The 20,890-nt window shown below is 45.2% G+C and overlaps 2 protein-coding genes across 2 annotated transcripts; one reads left to right on the top strand and one right to left on the bottom strand.

Annotated features, from left to right (window-relative positions):
• Positions 1-385: 385 nt before the first annotated feature.
• micos10 (mitochondrial contact site and cristae organizing system subunit 10) lies at positions 386-6,943 on the bottom strand. Its single transcript, XM_007897833.2, has 4 exons — positions 6,781-6,943; positions 2,656-2,703; positions 1,527-1,636; positions 386-603 (listed from the first exon to the last, which is right to left on the bottom strand). The coding sequence occupies exons 1-4, from the start codon at positions 6,896-6,898 to the stop codon at positions 589-591; spliced, it is 291 nt and encodes a 96-aa protein (XP_007896024.1). The 5' UTR covers positions 6,899-6,943; the 3' UTR covers positions 386-588.
• A 10,079-nt stretch (positions 6,944-17,022) lies between these two features.
• LOC103181440 (zinc finger protein 497-like) lies at positions 17,023-18,908 on the top strand. Its single transcript, XM_042343776.1, has 2 exons — positions 17,023-17,089; positions 17,517-18,908. The coding sequence occupies exons 1-2, from the start codon at positions 17,058-17,060 to the stop codon at positions 18,796-18,798; spliced, it is 1,314 nt and encodes a 437-aa protein (XP_042199710.1). The 5' UTR covers positions 17,023-17,057; the 3' UTR covers positions 18,799-18,908.
• Positions 18,909-20,890: the final 1,982 nt, after the last annotated feature.

Raw genomic sequence — 20,890 nt, forward strand, 5'->3', positions numbered from 1 at the left:
AGCGAGACAAAATGGCAGATATGGTCGGCTTAAGTGGCTTCTACTGTAGATCCTGTGAAATGTTTTGCAACTTCCTCCTGTTGTGAAAAGCGTTGGATCAAATGCCAGGACTATTATTATCAAATTATTTTGTGATTCGCATTTCCGAGGGCTGTATGAAGAAATTGTACCCAAATTTCTTGTTTCCTTTCACAAATTCTTTGTATGTGCCAAAGAATGTGAATGCTTTAAAAAGTGATTGGGGGGGGGAAAAAGTTCCTGTTCCCAACTCAGCTGAATGTTTGTGTCCATTTGTCTTTTGTTGCATGATTTCCTGGTTGGTTTCAGCTGCTATTTCTTTGGATTCATATCCTCTCACCCCACAAAAAAAATCTGAGACAGGGCATAACAGTTCAAATATTTTTATTTCTTAAAAATGTCTCGCAGGCCGTGCACATTTATTGAACGTGAAATTAAATACAGTGCAATAATGGCAATTCAATTACATGCACACAACTATATCAGACAGAATCGATCCATAAACCACTGGTGTAGAGAAGATAATGCAATGTTCAAGAAAGTCATCTCACATTAGCACAAACTGGAGACCTACATTTCTTGTTCCTGTTTGGTTAAAAAATAAAATTAGTGAATTATTATTGTTTTAATATAGAATAATACTGGTTAAGGTGCCAATATGCAATACAATTTATGGACAGAAAAAAAATATTCAAACATTTCCCTGACTACACTGGCTTCTGAATAACGATACTCATCCTCTGACCTCCCCCACCAGGGAAATTGGTCCTAGTCAAGAAGATGACCTTTAAGAAAGGCTTTAAAACAAACTATTTTAAATGCAGAGGCCAAAGAAACAAACTAAGGGAAATGAAGTTGAATTCTCTTGGGGACACAACTGACTTCCTTTTTGAAATGCAACTTGAATTTGCAATTCAAATTTCAACTAAAGCAGAACACTTACCTAACATGATCTTGCTTGTGTGAATTATAAAAATAATTTAATATTTGTGCTAAGAAAAAAAAGGATATTTTAAGTATACAATTTCACAATTCACCAATGAAGTAAAATGGTACAGAAGTCCTTGTGTATCACAATGAAAAATACTCTCAAAATGAACAAGATTATCAAATCCTTTCTATTGATTCCTAGTGCATAGTCTGATTTAAGCATAACAGAATCCTCATTGTCCATATTTTAAGGCTAGCTCTGTGAATATCACCTGAATTCTGTCTGACATCATTTACAAGTTGATCGATTTGGTATAAAACTTGTGGTTTGGCAAAAAAATTCTTTACTTAATTCAGGTTCTGACACGATCGTGAATGCAAAGTGCAGACAAACACGACCAAAGTAATTACTTTTTTTTAAGAATTGAGCTGCCCCCCCAAAAAAAAACACCTGGTTCAGTTTCAAAATAATTGGAACTGAAAATCAGGAGAAAAAGATTGACATGGCCTGAGAATAAACATCAGACATCTGCGAACTGGAATATATCCTGTCCTAATTAATGAAATAATTTACTTACTTTGATAAATTTTCCATGTAGGAGATACGGAGATTGGAAATCGTGCTGACAGTTAGCGTAAGCCATCCCCAATCCCAGTCCCGTGCCAAAGGTCACAGGCCACATACGCCCTGATGGGAGAAAACATTATTTCCTGGTTTAGAAGTCAATATGTTGTTTCAAAGACCAAATTTCAAAATCGACGAACAATGACACCACATACATGAGGTGAAAAACAATTGAATAATTTAAAGACAGCGAATGCCTGTTAAGCCGGACACAGCCATTTTGTCCGACTGAAGAGGCGTCCGAGGAAAGCCAAAATACCATTCCGCCCAGCAGAGGAGGGCTGCCGCAGCCTGCTAAAAATATAACAGTAATAATCCTTACATAATGGGAGTTTCACTTGAGGCAAACTAACCAAACAGGACACCAAGTATTTAACCACTGGACGGGAAAGGGACCAATTAGCGGTGAAGCTGAGGTGGATTGACAGCCCAACTCCAGCCCAGTTTACAAATGGATGGGCACTCCACTCATTCACAAGAGGCTCAGCTTGCGATTGGGTGTCCAATTTATTATTCATTTATTATTTATTGGGGAGGGATTGTGGAGTCCTGTAGCTCAGAGGTTAGAGCACTCGCTTTGCAAGCGAGAGACCTGGGTTCGATTCCCGGCAGGGTGAAACCTTGGGCAAGTTTCCTTACTCCACACACCTGATAATAATCCCTCAAGAAACAAAACAATAATAAATGGTCATTTCAATCCACGACTGTTTGTGGGACATTGCTGTGCGCAATTAGCTGCAGCATTTAGCCCACAAATATAGTCAATTCACTTTACAGTATATTCTGTGAAGCACTTTGTGACGTCTAGAAGACATGAAAAGCGCTATATCAAATGCAAGGATTATTATTATTACTACAACCCTCAGAAATTGAGGATTGTAGTAATAATAATAATAATCCTTGCATTTCATCAAGTAACAACCGGTTTCCTATATACTGCTAGGTAAACAGAGGTGTATGGAGGTGGGATACACTGTAAAGTTGTTTGACTGTGTGTATGTCGTGGGAAACGTCCCTAAGGTTTCGCCCCACCCGATTATTTTCACAAATAGTAAATGTACATTATAAACAACAGTACTTACGTTTAAAAAAGAGCACTGAGAACACGAGTCCTAATCCGAGACCGGCACCTGCAAACAAAGTAAAAATGCAAATGTTTAAAAGGATCTAAATTAAGCATCGAAACCACAAATGAAAACTTTGGGATCAGTTTAGCAATTTGTCTATCTCTGGAGGCAACCAGTAGCGTAAAATGGACAACAATAACAATTTCCATTTATAAACAGCCTTTCACGTCAGAAGGACATCTCAAAGTGCTTCACGCAACCCATTGGAAGCCTGAGTTGTTTTTTGGGGAGGAAATGAAAGATCGCTGAGAACGCAATCGAAGATAGATCCCAAGGTGGCTTTGAAGGTATGAAGGGAGGAGGCAAGGATGGAGTTGCAGAGTGGAGGTAGAATGGCTGAAAACTCACAAATGGACAAAACAACTCACCCTTCACACAGGGGAGTGTCTCAGGACGCTTAATAGTGGCAGAGCTGGACCCTGAACTGGGGAGAGAAGAGGTGACCATAAGTGCAGTTGAAGAGATGTGGTTTGAGGTTGCACGAGTGGGTGAGTGGAGAAGGTGATTGGCATTAGTGATGGTGAGAGTGTAACATTTTTCTCAAACCCGGCCGATTTCTCCCATCGTCTCTGCACAGAAGACGGTTCAATAATGAAAAGTTGGCAAGTCATTCTTCACCTGCGAGGACATTTTATTGTGCAGGTGTCAAATAGTGTCAAGACATTTGCACACGTGCAACCACCATTAGAATTATTCTGCTGGTCAGGACTTTGGCATTCTATGCATATGAGCACAAAAAGCCAGCCACCCGCCTCACAGAATCTTAAAGCACAGAAGAAGACCATTCAGCCCGTTGTGTCCATGCCGGCTCTTTGAAAAAAGCTATCCAATTCAACCCCACTCCCCCGCTCTCTCCCCATAGCCCTGCAAACTTGTCCTCCCCAAATAGTTATCTACTTCTCTCTTAAAAGTAGATGCCGCATAATGGCCAGATTCCCATGTTAAAAAATGGCCACCTTTCTGGGTCAGAGTCACTGCCAGTCACGAGCCAACATGATTTGAAGCAAGCCACCTGGTTTTCTGCATACACTGTAGATATATCGGTATCATGTTAAGACATCTCAAAGTGCTTCACAGGATATACTGTAAAGTGGTCTTACTGTGTATTTTGCAGGCGAAGGCAGTAGCCAATCTGCACACAGAAATATCCCACAAACAGGCATGGAATAAATGACCAATTTTATATGGGGATTGTTGGCCAAATACCAGGAGAAATCCCTTTCGTCTTTGCTAAAATATTACTGACGTGTATTTGAAAATATAACACAACAAAACTGAAACCACCCATCACTTTACCCTGAACTCCCAGAAAGTTAGTGTTGAAGAAGGAATTAAAAAGGCAATAAAATCCTAGAACCAAGATATATTAACCAGATCACTTGACTTTTTAATGACAGCGCACAAAACAAAATTAATGTTCTTAGTTGTGAACAAATGTCGCCAACAATTTTAAGTGCATGATAAACTTCCTAATTACAAACACATTTTTCACTGTCTGCACGCATGTAATTTTTGTTTTATACATTTCTAAAACTCACTTCCCACAGCATTGCTCCAGGAGCATGATTACTAACATCCTAAAATACATGGATGGAAGTTATACACAAGCAATAATAATAATAATCCTTGCATTTGATATAGAGCTTTATCACGTCGTCGAGACGTCTCAAAGTGCTTCACAGGATACACTAAGTGTAGTAACTGTGTGTTTTGTGGGCGAAACGGGGCAGCCAATTGCACACAGCAGTATCCCATAAACAGTCGGGATAACTAATACAAGATAACTGCCAACGAAAATGTACAAAATAGGAAACCTGTTGACCTTAGTCTCTGGTACACACCACCTGTCCCTCCAGACAGGCATTAAGATCTTTTTTTTGTTGCCCTTACCCTCAGGCTGAGGCCCACAAGAAGGGAATTTGCAATGTACGTTTGCTGAAACACACTCAGCCGTTTTAAGAATACAGAATTACAAATTTCTTCTTCCTTAAATATACAGAATGAAGGTAGACGCTAATCTTTCTGGAATGCTATGGAAAAATAGTTATGCTTTCCAAAAACACAGGAGAAAAAACAAATCCAGGTTATTTAATCAGAGACATTCCCATAGCTTCCTAATTAGTTGATTGCAAACCACATTTCGCATTTGAATTGTAATGCATTTTAAAATCAGATCAAATGGAACAAACTCCATTTCACGTCCAAAAAGAAATTTGGTAAATTATACTATCAACTCTTAACTACCTTTTTGTGGGGTGAAAGTTACTCATTTTAATTTAACTTAAACAAAACCAAATGTCAAGTCAATCTTCTGTGGTGGTCTCAGTAATCCGGTTCCTGAGCAAGGCGTGTCCGCACTACTCCAGGGCTCCGCTGAAGATAGCCCAGTTCATCGGCAAGACTTGGAGGAGCAGACACTGTAAGGGGGAGGAGGGCAGAGATTCGTCCCAGTCAGCTCCCGTTAACTCTGCAATGGATAAGGTGGAAGCTTGCTAGACTGGGCTTTGAATGGCACACTGGTTAAACTCCAGCACCCTCTGAGGGTCCCAAGACTTGGCTCTTGCTGACTTATGCCTAATAGTCTTGATTCCAATATTTTGTCGCCAATCATCTCCAAGGAGACCCCATTTACCTTCCCCCCCACCACAATCACTATCTGGTCATTTGACATCCCAACATGAACAGGTTGGAGCCCTCACTTGGTTCACAGCAGGTATCAGGAACTCCTTACAGGCTTACAGGCTTTTGAGTCTCTGATGAAATGTGTTTCTTCGCCCAGACAAGGTTAGCAGAGCACACTCCAACTTCCACAGCCAGCAGGTGCTCGTCAAGGATCAGAGCCACACAACATGCACCATTTGTCCTTCAACTACTCGGTACCCGTGGAGACTCAAGCGACGATCTCATGCATTTCCTGGAGAGCGAGAACATTCTTGGGAAAGGAAGAGGCTGATCTCAGACTTTTTGCGTCCCAAGGAATTGCCATTCCAAGAGGTAAAGGAGAGACCAGGCCTTTGAGATGGGGTGAGACTAAGGAAGGTTGAGGATGCTGGTCAGTACGGCGTCCAGCTGTCACCCTCTCTCGTGTCCTATGGCCTGAAATGCATTCCCTCCTGCACCCCAATCTCAGACCGAGCGAGAGAGAGGAGAGAGAGAGAGAACACAAGAAACAGAGGAGGCTACAAGAGAGAGCGCAGCAGAGAGCGCGAGAGAGAAAAAAAGGGAGAGAAAGATAAGAAAGAGGATGGGACGATAGGCGAAACAAATGTGAGCCAGTGAGATTGTCGGGAGATAAATGACAGAAGAGTGTGTGCTACATACGACGTAGATACTGGAAGAAGACCATGATAAAACTGTTGGTAGCATTCTCGCCTCTAAATCAGAAAATTGTGGGTTCAAACTCAAATTCATCGAGTTTCGGCCAGTCGATTCACTTTACAGTAAATAGTCCCTCAATTACATTGCAATACCCTTCAGAATCTTAAAAATCTTAAAAATAACTACCGTGTTTTTATTGGAAAAGCCCCAATTTGGCCAGCCTTTCTTCATTGTATATTAACAATAATAATGTACATTAACACGATAATATTCCTCGCGTTTGATACAGCGCCGTCTCCCGTCTTCCGAGACGTGGCAAAGCGCTTCACCGGCTGCACCGTGAGGCGATATTTCATAGATATCCTGTGGAGCGCTTCGAGGCGGCTCGAAGACGCGATACGGCGCCGCGTCCAACGCAAGGAATACCATCCGAGGATTATTCTCAGAGACCACCCGAGTGGGGGGTCTGAGACTGCAATCCACGGTGCCCGACAGACAGACAGAGACAGACCCGCCTGTGGGGGTCAGGCTCCCGGCACTGGGGCCGCAGCCTGGGCTGGGCTGGGCTGGGAGGGTAAACCCAGAGGCTGAGCTGCGGGGTCAACACCGCGCCATGACGTGTGGCCGCACTGCGGCCCAGGGGTCACGGGGTCACACCGGGCACCTTGTCCGTCCGCGAGGCCCGAGGCCCGAGGCAGCGGCTCGTCACTCCGCGCGGCCGGTCCGGGGGGAGGGGGCGAGCGGAGCGACACCGAGCCTCACCTAATTTCACCACCGTGTCCGCCAAGCACCGATCCAGCTTCCTCCCGGCCTCGGCCTCGGCCCCCGTCACCGTCCCCATCCCCGGCCCCTCGGAGCCCGGCACCTGCACCGCCGCCATTACCAGCCGCCGCTCTCGCGAGATCACAGCCCGGGTGCGTGAGCGGCCCAAGCCCCGCCCCTTTCCCAGCCGGAGGCCACGTGACCTGACCACGTGTCGTTCCGGTCCTTTCCCAGAAGCCCCTCCCCCCCCACCCCCCCCCTGGCCTGGACATGAGCAACAACAACAACAACAATAATAATAATAACAACAATAATAACAATAACAGCAATAAAAATAACAACAATAATGATACAAAATAACAATTAAAAATAATAATAACAACAATAATAACAATAATAATAACAACAACAATAATAACAATAATAACAACAATAATAATAACAACAATAATGATACAAAATAACATTAAAAAATAACAATAATGACAATAACAATAATAATACCAATAATAACAGCAATAACAACAACAATAATAAAAAATAACAACAATAGCAATAATAATAATAACAATAATAATACCAATAACAGCAATAACAAATAGCAACAACAATAATAAAAATAACAATAAAAAACAACAATAATAATAACAATAATAATAACAGTAATAATAACAGTAACAATAACAATATAACAAAAATAATAATCCTTGAATGTGATATAATCCTTGCATTTGATATAGCACCTTATCAGCTCTTCCAGACGTCTCAAAGTGCTTCACAGAATATACTGTAAAGTGTAGTGACTGTGTGTTTTGTGGGCAGCCAATTGCGCCCAGCGACGTCCCCACAAACAACAGCAAAAACAAAATTACATTAGTAAAGCACCTTTCACGTCGGAAAGGTGTCAAAAGGTGCTGGACAGGCAGAGTTTCGGACCCGAGCTGGGGTCGGGGAGGGTGGAGGGCAGGGGTGGGGGTGCAGGAAAACAAAAACAGTCGTGGATTGAGTGACCAAATTATTATTATTTCTTTTGAAGGGATTATTACCCCCTGGAAAAGCGATCCGCCAATCGACTAACAAGTGGGTTCCTACTTACGACTCGGGGAAACAGGCAGGAGGAGTAAGGAAACTTGCCCAATGTTTCGCCTGCCCTGGGAATTGAACCCAGGCGAGTGCTCTAACCACTGAGCTACAGGACTCCACAATAGTTGTGGGAGCAGCTGGAACAGGGCCAACTTTGGGCCGACTGCTCCCTCGCTCTCCCAACGAGCGTGCTATCGTGACAGTAGCTCAATGAATGAAAGAAATGGAAATAAAACTGCCAGTTGCTGCAGTCAGTCAAGGAGGCCTAACCCATCTATGTCCTCCCAACCCCTAGCCCCTGGCAATGTCCATTAGCACGGCCAGGAGATAAGCTGTACCCACTGCCAGATAGTGAGCCATATGGCTGATTGAGAGAGAGTGATTGAGTGCGGGGAGAGGGGGGAGTAGAGAGCGTGAGAGTGATTGAGAAGGAGAGGGGTGTGGGGGGAAAAGTTGATGGAGAAAGAGTGATTGAGAATGAGAAAGGGAGAGGGAGGAGAGAGTGTGTGAGAGTGTGCGTGAGAGAGGAGAGAAAGAGTGATTGACAGAGGGAGGGAGAGAGAGAAAACGTGAGGGCAGCGTTTCGTGGTTCACTGTCAGGACAAACGATCGGAGCTTCCCTCGACCACGGGGTCAGATGCCGAACGATATGCCGTACAGCTTCCTCACAGCAAGCTTGTTTCCCCAATGAAACACTACGTCCTTCACCCCGCTCCCCCTCCTCCCCCTTCCTACCCTACCTCTGTGACCTCCCAACCCGGCCGTTACCTTCGCAGAGCAAACACCAGCTTGCTTCATGTCCCCCCACCCCATCTGCCCCACCATCACCATTTTGCCCACGCTCTCTGGAGCTCCATTACCAGAGTACCAATGACTCCCTCCCTCCCCTCTTTCAAGGCACATCAAGACCCAACTCTTTGACCGGGCTTTCAGGCATCTTTTCGCTTCCCCACCGACCCCCCACCTCTCTCGGCTCCCACCCCAGGTTGGGTGCCCAGCCGGCAGTGTCAAGCACTTTGAGACCCACTGACATCGTGAAAAAGGCTCTGTGGATAACAGTGAGTCAAAAAGGGAATGAAGAAGATAAAAAAACTAGAAAACAAAATGGAGTGTAATGTCTGGGAGATAGCAAAAGCAACAAAACAAGAAAAAGAAGTAAAAGAAGCCACGAGTAGAGACGAAATGTGCCTCAATTCCCCCTCCTTGCCTCCTCCTTCCTTGTCTTCAGCTCACACCTGAAGACCTTCCTCTTCAACCGTGCCTACCGTTACCTGCCCCCCTCTCTCTGGCTCAAGCTCTGCCACGCTTAAGCGCTCCGAGATGCTACCCCATGTGTCGGGTGCTACACAAACGCGAGTTGCTGTTGTTCAGTTAAAATAAAAGGTATTTTAAGGTTAAAGGTTAAAATGAAAATGACCTTTATGATTTCCTGCACTTTCTGCCAGCAAATCCTCCTGCATTTTGGTGGGAAAATCGCTTATCGCTTGTGGGCTGGCCAAGGATTGCGCTTGTCTGGGTAGTTCAGCAGATTACATTCCAAATGGAATGAGGTATGATTTCTATTCAAAGTTGTGTTGCAAATGAAATGGATTTGGATTCCGTTTCAGCTGTTTTCTTCTGTTCAAGCTGATGCTCTCCACAGGAGCTGATCAGTAAGTTTTCATCTTCCACCCAGTCATCACCATGTGACCCTTGATTGTAACCTTGCTTGTAGCTTTTCAGTGGTTAAGCTATTTAATCTACACCATATGGTACTCAAAGGGGCCAGGATTTTTTTAACTGCGATTGCGAAAACGTCAATACAATAGTGAATTGTAATTGTAAGACTTTAGTGTAGTCACTTTACGCACAAATATTGCTTTGCGGGTAGGAATGAGATTATTGTGCATACGTGTGTGTGTATGCCACAAGCGGTCACTATTTTCATTAAAGAAGCTGATTTACAATGTGGAGTTTGGGACATCTGTTGCTGTTCTTGTTTGACTGCTGAAGAAGCAATTATAGCTCATTAAAAATGTTGTCAGTCTTGTTATAGCAGAACATACTTCAGGAGAATTCTCTCTAATTATTGAAGCATTAGTCTGAAAATATTCTGTACTACATCCATGTCCTTTGGCTTTAATTCAATAATCTCTATTCTGATTTCCATATTTACTTTGTGTATAAATATATTAACATTTTTGATTTTTTTTAAAGTGTTTTGTTTGAGGTCGTGGCCTCTTTTACCAGATAAATTACTAGTTAATCAAGTTAAAATGCACATTTAGTAAGTAAAACAGAAAAAGAAAATTCGGGTCATTATGACTGACATTTAAGCAGATTGCTACTGTCATTAACCAAGGCTTTTACAGACTAGTGGATTTTCCAGGGAACCAGGGGAATGTTTCAAGGAGTTTGCTAAAAACACATTGCATAGGCAAAGTGAGTGTTTAGCTTTGTTTTCACCGAGGAGAACAAAGAAATGTACTTTTTTTTAAATCTTGCACTCCCCTAATCTATCCTGTGAAGTTTAAGCCACACCTTCCACTCGGATGTCCAGATTCCTACCTCGCCTGCTATCTCCCTCACGTTTAGTACCTTCTCACAGTGTCTCTCCAAAAAGGGGAGGATATCAGACTGCGGAATTCGGGGATTGTTCATTCCTTAGTGAGGCTTTTCTCTCCCGTCTGATCCGCTCCTGAAAGAGGGCCTTGATCTCAAAGGGACATGGGGCCTCCTCCAGGAGGTCGATCTCTTTCAGCTTCATCGCCTTCTCATACGAGATTCATGGTACTTGCATCTCCTTTTCTCTTTAATGCCCTCTTTTATGAAGGCCATTCTGTCCATTATACAATGCACCCTCCCAATTTACTTCCCCCTCCTCCATACTGCTCTCCATTGTCTCTCTCGCTCTCCTCTTCCTAATCTTCCCCACCAGGACTCAACAAAAACAGGGAGAAACCCAGCCTCTTGCCAGCCCTTCTTCTAACCCCCTCTCAGCCCTAGCCTGATATATAACTCTCCTCGTTCAGGCTTTGCTCACCTCACTCTTATTAAAAGTACCGACTTTTCCAATCCAAAAAACAACAGTGCATTTTACTTGAGCCCTGATCCCAATCTAATCACCACATTCTGTGCATATTTCATCTATGTTTCACAGACATTTTGTCAAAAATCTCTTTTTAAATGAAATCCTTATGGGAAGCTGGTAGCAGTGACACAGTTTGAAATCATTAAATTGGAACAAAATCCATTCTCTCAGGAAATAATAGTTTTTTTTTTGCATCTGAGTAGTTTGGTACATCTGGCTTTATGTAAAATATATTGTAATGCGTACTTCAATTTATAAGCTTAATTTGGGACATTTAAGATCGAAATGAAGCAGTGGTGTGAAGTTTAAGGCTCTTGATGTATGGATGTGTCTGCCTTCTCAACCATTTTAATTTGAAATTATGATTTTGCCAAATCTTCTCTAAATTCATAATATAATAATAATCCTTGCATTTGATATAGCACCTTATCACGTCGTTGAGACATCTCAAAGCGCTTCACTGAATATACTGGATAGTATAGTGACTGTGTATTTTGTGGGTGAAACACGGTAATCTAATGAGATCCAATAATCTAATGAGATTCCAAAACAGTCCTCAGTGCCCTGTGATGTTTTCAAAATCTGAAGCCTGGCACATTAATGCACCTCTAGACAATTAATCTAAAGACAGTCCGGTCTGTCAACCCTCTCAGTTCTTTTGAAAGGACGGTTTTCTCAATATTTGCCTGCACTATAAGAGGACACTAACCACACAATCTGGACTACGCCACCACTATTGGTCTTGATAGTCTAGAGGTAGAACTGCCAAACTGAGGTAGTCCAGGATATATCTATCTATCTGGATTAGAATTATCCAGATAGAATTATCCAGAACAACTGACTTTATCAAAATGGACAAAATGGCCATTACTGCAGTCTGTCAGGAAGGCTAATCGTCTCTCTATCCACCATGTCCTTAGCAATCGCCGGGACAAGAACCCAGGTTGATTTTTTTCTTTCTTTATTTCGAACTTTGAGGCCAATTACAGTGCCCCATCCACTGCTTCAGTTGAGAACAAATGACTCAAATCTCTACCTGCTTCTTCTGCAGAACTGTATCCCCATTTCTCTAACATTCAAAGGTTACTAATAAATCCAGGTTCACACAAGGCAAGGTAAATGTGAATTAAAGAGCATCATTCTTTCAAACAGGCCATACAGATCCGGAGGATCCCAAGCCTCGCCTCTGAGGTTCGGGAGAACAGCTCCTGGAAGACATTATCTAGAGTCTTAATTTCCTCCTTCTCCCCCTTTCCCCATCCCCATCCCCTTTTGTGTGCCAGGGAGGAGAGTGAAGAAAAGAATAGCTGCAATTCACATCGACCACAGATTGTGTGATCACATAGAAATAGTCAATGACAAAACTAAAAATGAAAAAATGCTTGAGTCGCTTATATATGGTAATATGAGGTGAGCTTAACTTGGGTTTACCCTGATCGGGCCGGCCCTGTCCCCATAGTCTGGCTTGTGTTGAGACCAAGGCGAATAGACTGTACTGTGGTCTGACCCAAACCCAAGCTCATTTATTCCCCTGCGTTGATCTAGCTGCAATTATTAAGCACGGAATGCTTGGCATCCATTACTGCCATGAAAATTGGAGCTCTTGATTCACTTTGTAAATTAAAATATGCAGCACAATGTGACTGCAGCCCAGCATGTTCTCTTAGAAATCTAAACATTTTTTTGTGGTGCATTCTGCAGGTCAAACATTCGATTGTTTCTGTCCGGGACCTTTTGCTTGGTATGATTGGTAACATCTGTGCCTCTTGTTCTTCTTTTGTCCTTGTTTATAAGTTCTTTAGATTATGCCTTTTAAAAAAAAAATGCTTCAAGCAATGTAGAAGTAGATTCAAAGCCAATTTTTTAAAAATATATATATTTTAAATGTGCGTAACCAAATAAATTGGCCTGGATGATAACAACGATTACTTTTAGAAGTCAGATCTCAGAATAAAAACTAAAAGCAATTAAAGCATTTTCTGCAACTAAACATCTACTACATAACCAAATTAATAAACTTTTCTTTTTTTTTAATTCTCTCTGTTGCCAGGCATGTTGCCTTGGAGCTAGTTCAACTCCAAGGAGACCTGTTTGCCTTCCCACCTCCCAAGGAAAATGTTCTGTTGTGTGTCATCTCAGTTGCTAGCACTCTCGCCTCTGAGTTAGAAGGTTTTGGGTTCAAGACTCATAGTCTATTACAGGGTTGTCTAACTGGTGGCCCACGGGCCACATCCGGCCCAGGGGATGATTTAATCCGGCCCGCGAGCACAGTCACAACTGTGTGTTCAGAGCTCAGGCTCGGTCTGACCCAGTGGGATAAGCAGCAGCGCGAGGCGGTGGATAGCAGCAGAATTGTCAATCGCTTTCAAACTAGTAACAGGAAAGAGAGACACAGGGAGAGACACAGATAGATGGAGACACAGAGACAGGCAGAGAGATACAGAGAGACACACAGACAGAGATACAGGGACACACACAGAGAGAGACACACAGAGACACACAGATACAGAGAGAGAGACACAGATACAGATAACTCGACACTGCTTGTATTTTTGCTTGTAGTATGGCCGCCGATTAATCATCACTACTCCCTGGAGCTTTCGGATTCTCTCCTGCCTTGCCCCTCCATGCCCATCTTTCAGAAAGCACTCTTCCTCTCTCTCCAACTCGGCATCAACGTCCACCACTGGTAAGTGCTCTGAGATACATTTGTGCAAATTGTTGTTGTACTCCTGCAACAAATTTCTTTCTGTTGCAACAGCAACAATACTCCCATACCATATAACGCATTTCATATAGAAATATATATGTTATATATGCAGTATTTCATATATATATTGTTTCCAAAATGTCTCAAAGCATTTCATAGGATTTACTGTCTTTGTAAGCAAGTGAACATGACTGCCAATATGCCCACAGCATCGTCCAACAAACAGCCAAGAAGCGAATGACCAATTTTATCTGGAGGTTTTCTGGCCGGGGACACAATAAAATACGATGCAGATACAGATTGCTCCAACAATGCAGTACAGCCCCCAGCTCTGCGGTGGAGTATCAGCGTAGACCAGCGGGGTCTAACAGGGGGCCCGTGGGTGGCATCCGTCCAGGTGGGTGATTTTATCCGGCCCGGGACTATTTCCAACATTCCATCTTCCTTCTGCTCCCTCCCTCCCTCCCCCACCCGGTGAAAGTCCTCCCAGGGCAGCAGAAGGAGCCGGCAGTTGGGAGGACGCAGCGCGGATAGTGGAAATAATGTCGGCCGTCACTCCAGTCTGTCAGGAAGGCAAGCGCGTGTCTCCTTATCCACCGTGTCCTTAGCAATGCCGGGACAAGAACCCGGGCAGATTTTTTCTTTCTTCACTCCGAACTTTTTGAGGCCAATTACAGTGCCCCATCCACTGCTTCAGTTGAGATCAAATGACTCACATCCGATTGAACAGAGTAAGGATTGAACCTGGGACCTTTCTCACTCCTAAGCCGTGGTTGGAATGTGCAGTTCCGTGCGCTACATTACAGAAAGGAAACCGAAGCTACGAAAAGGGTACAACATAAGTTCAAACAGATGTGATATCAGGGAAGTGTGGTTTTCAGGATAGGTTTGAAAAATTGGGTCTGTTTCCACTGGAACTGAGAACATTCCTCTTTTCCCTACTCTTTCATGTTCTTCCTCCTGAAATGTTTATCCATTTCCTTTTTTAAATGTTATGGTCTCAATCTTAAAAGTCACTTTGTAGCAAATTATTCCATATTTGAATAACCCTTGTACGAAAAAGTGTTTTACTCACCTGATTTTGTGGTTACATTGCTGTATGCAAATTGGTTGCCACATTCATCTACAAAATGCAGTCACTAGACTTTATAGTGAATTCTATGAAGTGCTTTCACTCGTCATTCCAATGTGAAACGCACTTTATCAAATGCAAGGTTATTTTATTTTATTATTAGAAAACAGACAACAGAAAAAGATGTTAGCAAGGCAGTCTGAAATTTAGCTTGATACAATCCATTGCATTTTATTCAACTCTAAATCTATTTGTGACAAAAAAGGGTTTGAAAAGTAACTAAGAACACTTTGTATTTTAATATACAGTTTTTGTATTTTACTAGGAACAAGTTTTGTTCAATAAAAACAAAATTGCTCTGCCTCTGGTGAATTTTTGGTATTCAAATAAACTTTTTTATTGTTTTTTTCAGCAAAATATGGCACTTGGCAAGGCAGAGCTATTTTGTTGAATATTATATATGTAAGGTGCGCTGTTTCCTGCAAGAGTTCAATGAATTACAGATTTTTCTATATCTGTGCAATGCTGCTGCATTCCGTATGTTTCATTGTGTATTCACAAAACGGTAGTTCTATTACTATGAGAAGTTGTGCCTTTTTAAAAATAACTGTTTTCCGTACTACGATTCCATTTGAAGACTTATATTACGATCATATGGCGAATTCTCGCATGCACACAATCTCAGCCCAACATTGTTCCAGCTTTGATCAGTAATAAGTTTTGTGGGTGTGTGTTGGGGGGGTGGGGGGGGGAATGCCCGGTGAGAGGAGATGTCCTCAATCCTTCATTCAAAAGTGATTATCCTCCAAGGACGTGAGTATTGTTCTGAGCTCCTGGGCATGTGGATGAGGAATTTCCAGGATCAAGCCTGGGAGGGAAGGCTCCAACCTATTTTGCTGATCACCATTCCCTGATTCTTATAAATCTCCTCTGCATTCCCCCTCCACAACCGTCTTTCCCGAAATGAGGTGCCCCAAAACTGAGCGCAGTCCTCCAGCTGCGGCCTCGCCAATGCTTTATACAACGGCGGCATTTCTGCCACTGCTCATGTGTTCTGTGACCCTACGTATTAAACACAGAATACCATTAGCTTTTCTCACAGGCCTTTCCGCTTGTGCTGTTGCTTTGAAGGGCTCTAATGCACCTGCAACTGCAACAACAACAACAACAACAAGATGACATTTGCACAGCGCCTTTCACGTCGGGAGGACGTCCCGAGGCGCTGGACAAGAGTTCAGCATTTCAGACCCGAGTTGGGGTCAGCGGGGGAGAAGGGAGGGGAGGGGAAGGGGTGGGGGGTGAGGAAGGTCTTGAGGAGGGACGTGATGGAGGCTCAGGAGGGGGCGAGGCGGAGTGACTGGGGGATGGAGTTCCAGAGGTTGGGGGCAGAGTGGTTGAAGGCTCTCCCGCCAATGGTGGGGCGGGTGTGTCGGGGCACGTGGGGCAGGCTGGAGCCGGCTGGGCGGAGGGAGCGGGCGGGAGGCGGCAGAGGTAGGGTGGGGGGAGGCCACGGAGGGCTTTGCAGGTGAGGACCGGCATCTCCCAACGTCCCTTTGCTCCGCTGCTCCTTTGAAGACACCGCCATTCAACGACTATTTCCCTATTCCCGTTTTCCTTACCCCCCCCCCACCCCCCACCGCCAAAATTTTTTTACACTGACAGAGCGCGTGTCGTGTTGGGAGGAGGTTCTGAAGAGCATCCAGGGTGAGTGTGTAATAATAATAATAATCCTGGCACATCACCAATGGATGCTGCATCAATGGCGGCTGATTTACCCAGGCTGCCCCGGGCGATTGAAAGCGCCCTATTCCCAGACACGGGGGGGGGGGGGGAGGGCAGGGACGCGCAGTCGCAATAGCTGCCGCTGTGGGTAACGATGGCGGCGCCGGCGCAGGCGAAGTGCGGTGGCGATGACGCAAGGCAATGGCGGCCACTTTACCCGAGATGCTACGCGCTGGTGAAAGCGCCCTATTTCCGGAACGGAGGAGGGGGGGCGGGGTGTTGGCGCGCGTGCGCAGTGGGATCCCACCGTCTCTTGTCACCAGGTGAGGGTAAGGCCCGGCCCGGGGGCCGCCACAGCTTAAAGGCGCCCTTTAAAGGGTCCTTAAAGGGGCTTTGTTGTTAAACTGTCTTAAAGGGGTTTGTTGTTGAATAGTCTTAAAGGGGTCCGGTGTTAAACAGCCTTAAAGGGGGCGATTAGACAGTCAACTCACTTTACAGTATATAATAACTATTATTATTATTCTGTGAAGCGCTTTGAGACGTCTCAACGACGCGATAAGGCGCTGTGTCAAATGCCAGGATTATTATTATTATAAAGTGGTTTGGCGTTAAACAGTCTTATGGGGACCCCAAAGGGGCTGAGCGCTGACCAGTAAGTAAGGGAGAGCAAGGTGGGTCCTCACAGAGTGGGGGGGGGGGGAAGAGAGTAGAATCCTGTAATAATAATAATAATAATTTACTATTAACATACTGGCCTGTAATAATAATATTTTTGTGGGTGAAACGCGGCAGCCAATAGCGCCCAGCGACGTCCCACAAAGAGTCATGGATTGAGTGACCGTATTATTATTATTTTTTTCGAGGGATTATTACCCCTGGAAAGCGATCCGCCGATTGACAAATAAAACCGGGTTCCCACTTTTGCGGGGTAAACAGAGGTGTGTGGAGCAAAGAAACTTTGCCTACGGTTTCACCCCACCAGGGAATCGAACCCGAGTTCGCTTGCGAGGCGAGCGCGCTAACCACCTCGCTGCAGCGCTCCACATCATGTAAATACTCTCTCTCTCTCTCTCTCGCAGGGAGCGGAGGAGGAAGATGATGGAGGAAGAGGAGATGATGACGATGGAGCCGGCCGGACCCTCGGCACAGACGGAGCCTGCGCCTGTCCGCAGGTTTGCTTGCGGCGAGTGTGACCGGAGTTTCGGACGAGCGTGCGACCTGAAGCGTCACGGCCGGGTCCACACCGGCGAGAGACGTTTCGAGTGCACCGATTGTGGGAAGGGATTCGGGACGTCCTACAACCTGCTCCGTCATCGGCTGGTGCACACGGGCGACCGGCAGTACCGGTGCGAGGATTGCGGCCGCGAGTTCGTGCAGTCTCACCACCTGGCCACGCACCGGCGGACGCACACCGGGGAGAAGCCCTTTCCCTGTGCTGTGTGCGGGCGCCGGTTCAGCCAGAGCTCCTCGGCGCTGGTCCACCGTCGCACGCACGGCACCGACCGCCCTTACGTCTGCCCGCACTGTGGTAAAACCTTCAAGACCTCCTCCGACCTCTGCAAACACCGGCGGGTCCACGGCGCCGAGCGGCGCTTTGTCTGTGCCGAATGCGGCCGGGACTTCCTCCACTCGCATCACCTGGCGGCTCACACCCGCACGCACGTCCCTCGGCACCCCTGCCCTCTCTGCCAGCAGCGTTTCCTGCGGTTACCGGAGCTGGAGGAGCACCTGCGGGGCTCTCACCCCGAGGCCCGGCTCAGCTCGTGTCCTGGTTGCGCCGAGAGCTTCACAGGCGACGAGGAATTGGCACGACATTGCCGGGAAACGGGGCACGGAGAGGCACCAAGCGGGGACGAGGTCCTACGCTGCGAGACGTGCGGGAAAGCATTCAAGCTGCGCAGGTTCCTGGAAACTCATCGCCGCCGCCACGGTGACGGTCTCCGGCCTCACCGCTGCCGGGAATGCGGGAAGGAATTCCGACAATACACCTCGTTGGCCAAACACCGGCTCCTGCACGCAGATCGCCCACCCTATCTCTGTGGCGTCTGCCACAAGACCTTCCGCTTCCCGCATAACCTGGCCATCCACGAGCGCACGCACACAGCCGAGAGACCACACCTGTGTTCCGTGTGTGGCCGCAGGTTTAACCAACGCTCCACACTGGTCAGGCACCAGCTCACACACACAGGGGAGAGACCCTTCGCTTGTCCCGACTGCGGGAAAGCTTTCCGTCAGTCTGCAGCCGTACTCGTTCACCGACGCACTCACTCCCAGGACAGACCCTATCGCTGTGCGCAGTGTGGGAAGGGATTCAAGAGCAAATCGAACCTTATTGGTCATGGGAGAGTACACACTCGCTAACTCCCAACCCCTAACCCCTCTCTGCGTACGAGAGAGAGCTGAGAGAGGGGGGGACTCAAAGGATGTGTGAGACTATATGTGAGAGACAGAGAGAGTGCAAGAGCGTGTGTGAGAGAGTGTGAGAGGCTACGAGAGAGAGAGAGAACGAGAGAGACCACAAGAGAGAGAGAAAACTTGGCTCAAACAAGGGCAGGAATGGGAGCTTAACATTCCTGGCTAGAATGTATTCAGGAGGGATAAGGAAAGGAAAAGGGAGGTGGATGGCAATATTGATCAAAGATACTTTTATAGTCCTGGAAAGGGATGATGTACTGGAGGGATCAAAGACGGAATCTATTTAGTTAGGGTTAAGGAGCAGAAGAGGAACTGTTTCGCTGCTGGGTGTTTACTATAGACCACCAAATAGTGGGAAAGAGATAGAGGAACAAATCTGCAAGCAGATTTCAGAAAGATGTAGAACCAATAGAGTAGTGATAATGGGGAACTTTAATTATCCAAACATAGACTGGGAAGGAAACCGTGTAAAGGTTACGGAGGGGGAAGAATTACTAAAATGTGTACAGGAAACCTTTCTTGATCAGTATGTTTCCAGCCAATGTGGAAGGAAGCAGATCTAGTTGCAAGAAGACGTGATGCTGGATCTAGTCCTGGGGAATGAAGTGGGGCAAATGGAACAGGTTTTAGTGGGAGATCACCTGGATAACCGTGATCACATTATCATTTGAGTAGAGTAGTTACGGAAAGGGACAAGGAACAATCAAAGATGAAATTGGCTGGGAGACAGAAAGCAGAAGTTCGTGGTGAATGGTTGTTTTCCAGAGTGAAGGGAAGTATGCAGTGGCGTCCCCAGGGGTTGGTATTAAGTCTGCACAAAAACAGAAGTCGCTGGGAACATTCAGCAGGTCAGGCAGCATCTATGGAGAGAGGAAAGTGAGTCGGTATTAAGTCAACTGATCTTTCGGATATATGTGAAGGACTTGGACTTGGTATAGAGAGCACTATAAAGTTTTAAAGTTTGCAGATGACACAAAACTTGGGAACGTGGTATACAGTGAGGAAGATGGTAGCAGACTGCAGGAGGGCATAGACAGACTAGTGAAAGGGGCAGACACATGGCGGATGAAGTTTAATGCAGAGAAGTGGGAGGTGATCCATTTTGGGAGGAAAAATGAAGAGAAACAATATACAATAATTATACAGTTTTAAAGGGGGCACAGGAGCAGAGAGACCTGGGGGTTCACATACACAGGTCTTTGAAGCTGGCAGGACAGATTGATAGAGCTGTTAAAAAAGCATATGGGATCCTTGGCTTTATAAATAGAGGCATAGAGTACAAAGGCGAGGAAGTTCTGCTGAACCTTTATAACTCATTGGTTAGGCCTCAGCTGGTGTATTGTGTCCGATCTGGGCACCACACTTTAGGAAGGATATTAAGGCCTTGGAGAGGGCGTAGAGGAGATTTATAATAATAGTAATAATCCTTGCATTTGATATAGTGCTTTTCATGTCCTCTCGACGTCTCAAAGCGCTTCACAGAATATACTGTAAAGTGAATTGACTGTATATTTGTGGGCGAACGCGGCAGCCAATTGTGCACAGCAATGTCCCACAAACAGTTGTAGATTGAAAATTACCAATTTATTATTGTTTGGGTTTTGGAGGATTATTATTAGGCTCTGTGTGGAGTAAGGAAACTTGTCCAAAGTTTCGCCCTCTGCCTGGAATTGAACCCAGGTTTCTCGCTTGCAAAGCAAGTGCTCTAACCACTGAGCTACAGGACTCCACGGGATTTACCTGAATGGTAAATTTACCTGAATGGTAAATCCATTAACGACTCTACAGGATTTACCTGAATGGCACCAGGGATGAGGGACTTTAGTCATGTGGAGAGACTAGAGAGATTGGAATGGTTCTCCTTAGAGCAGAGAAGGTTAAGGGGAGATTTAATAGAGGTGTTCCAAATTTTGAGGGGTTCTGATAGCGTAGGTAGGGAGAAATTGTTTCCACTGGCAGATGGTTCAGTAACCAGGGTAGATAGACTTAAGATAATTATCAAAAGAACCAGGAGGAGATTTTTTCTTTTTTTAAACAC

The sequence above is a fragment of the Callorhinchus milii genome, unplaced genomic scaffold (genome assembly GCF_018977255.1).
Source record: "Callorhinchus milii isolate IMCB2004 unplaced genomic scaffold, IMCB_Cmil_1.0 Scaffold24, whole genome shotgun sequence".
In the NCBI taxonomy this organism is placed as follows: domain Eukaryota; kingdom Metazoa; phylum Chordata; class Chondrichthyes; order Chimaeriformes; family Callorhinchidae; genus Callorhinchus; species Callorhinchus milii.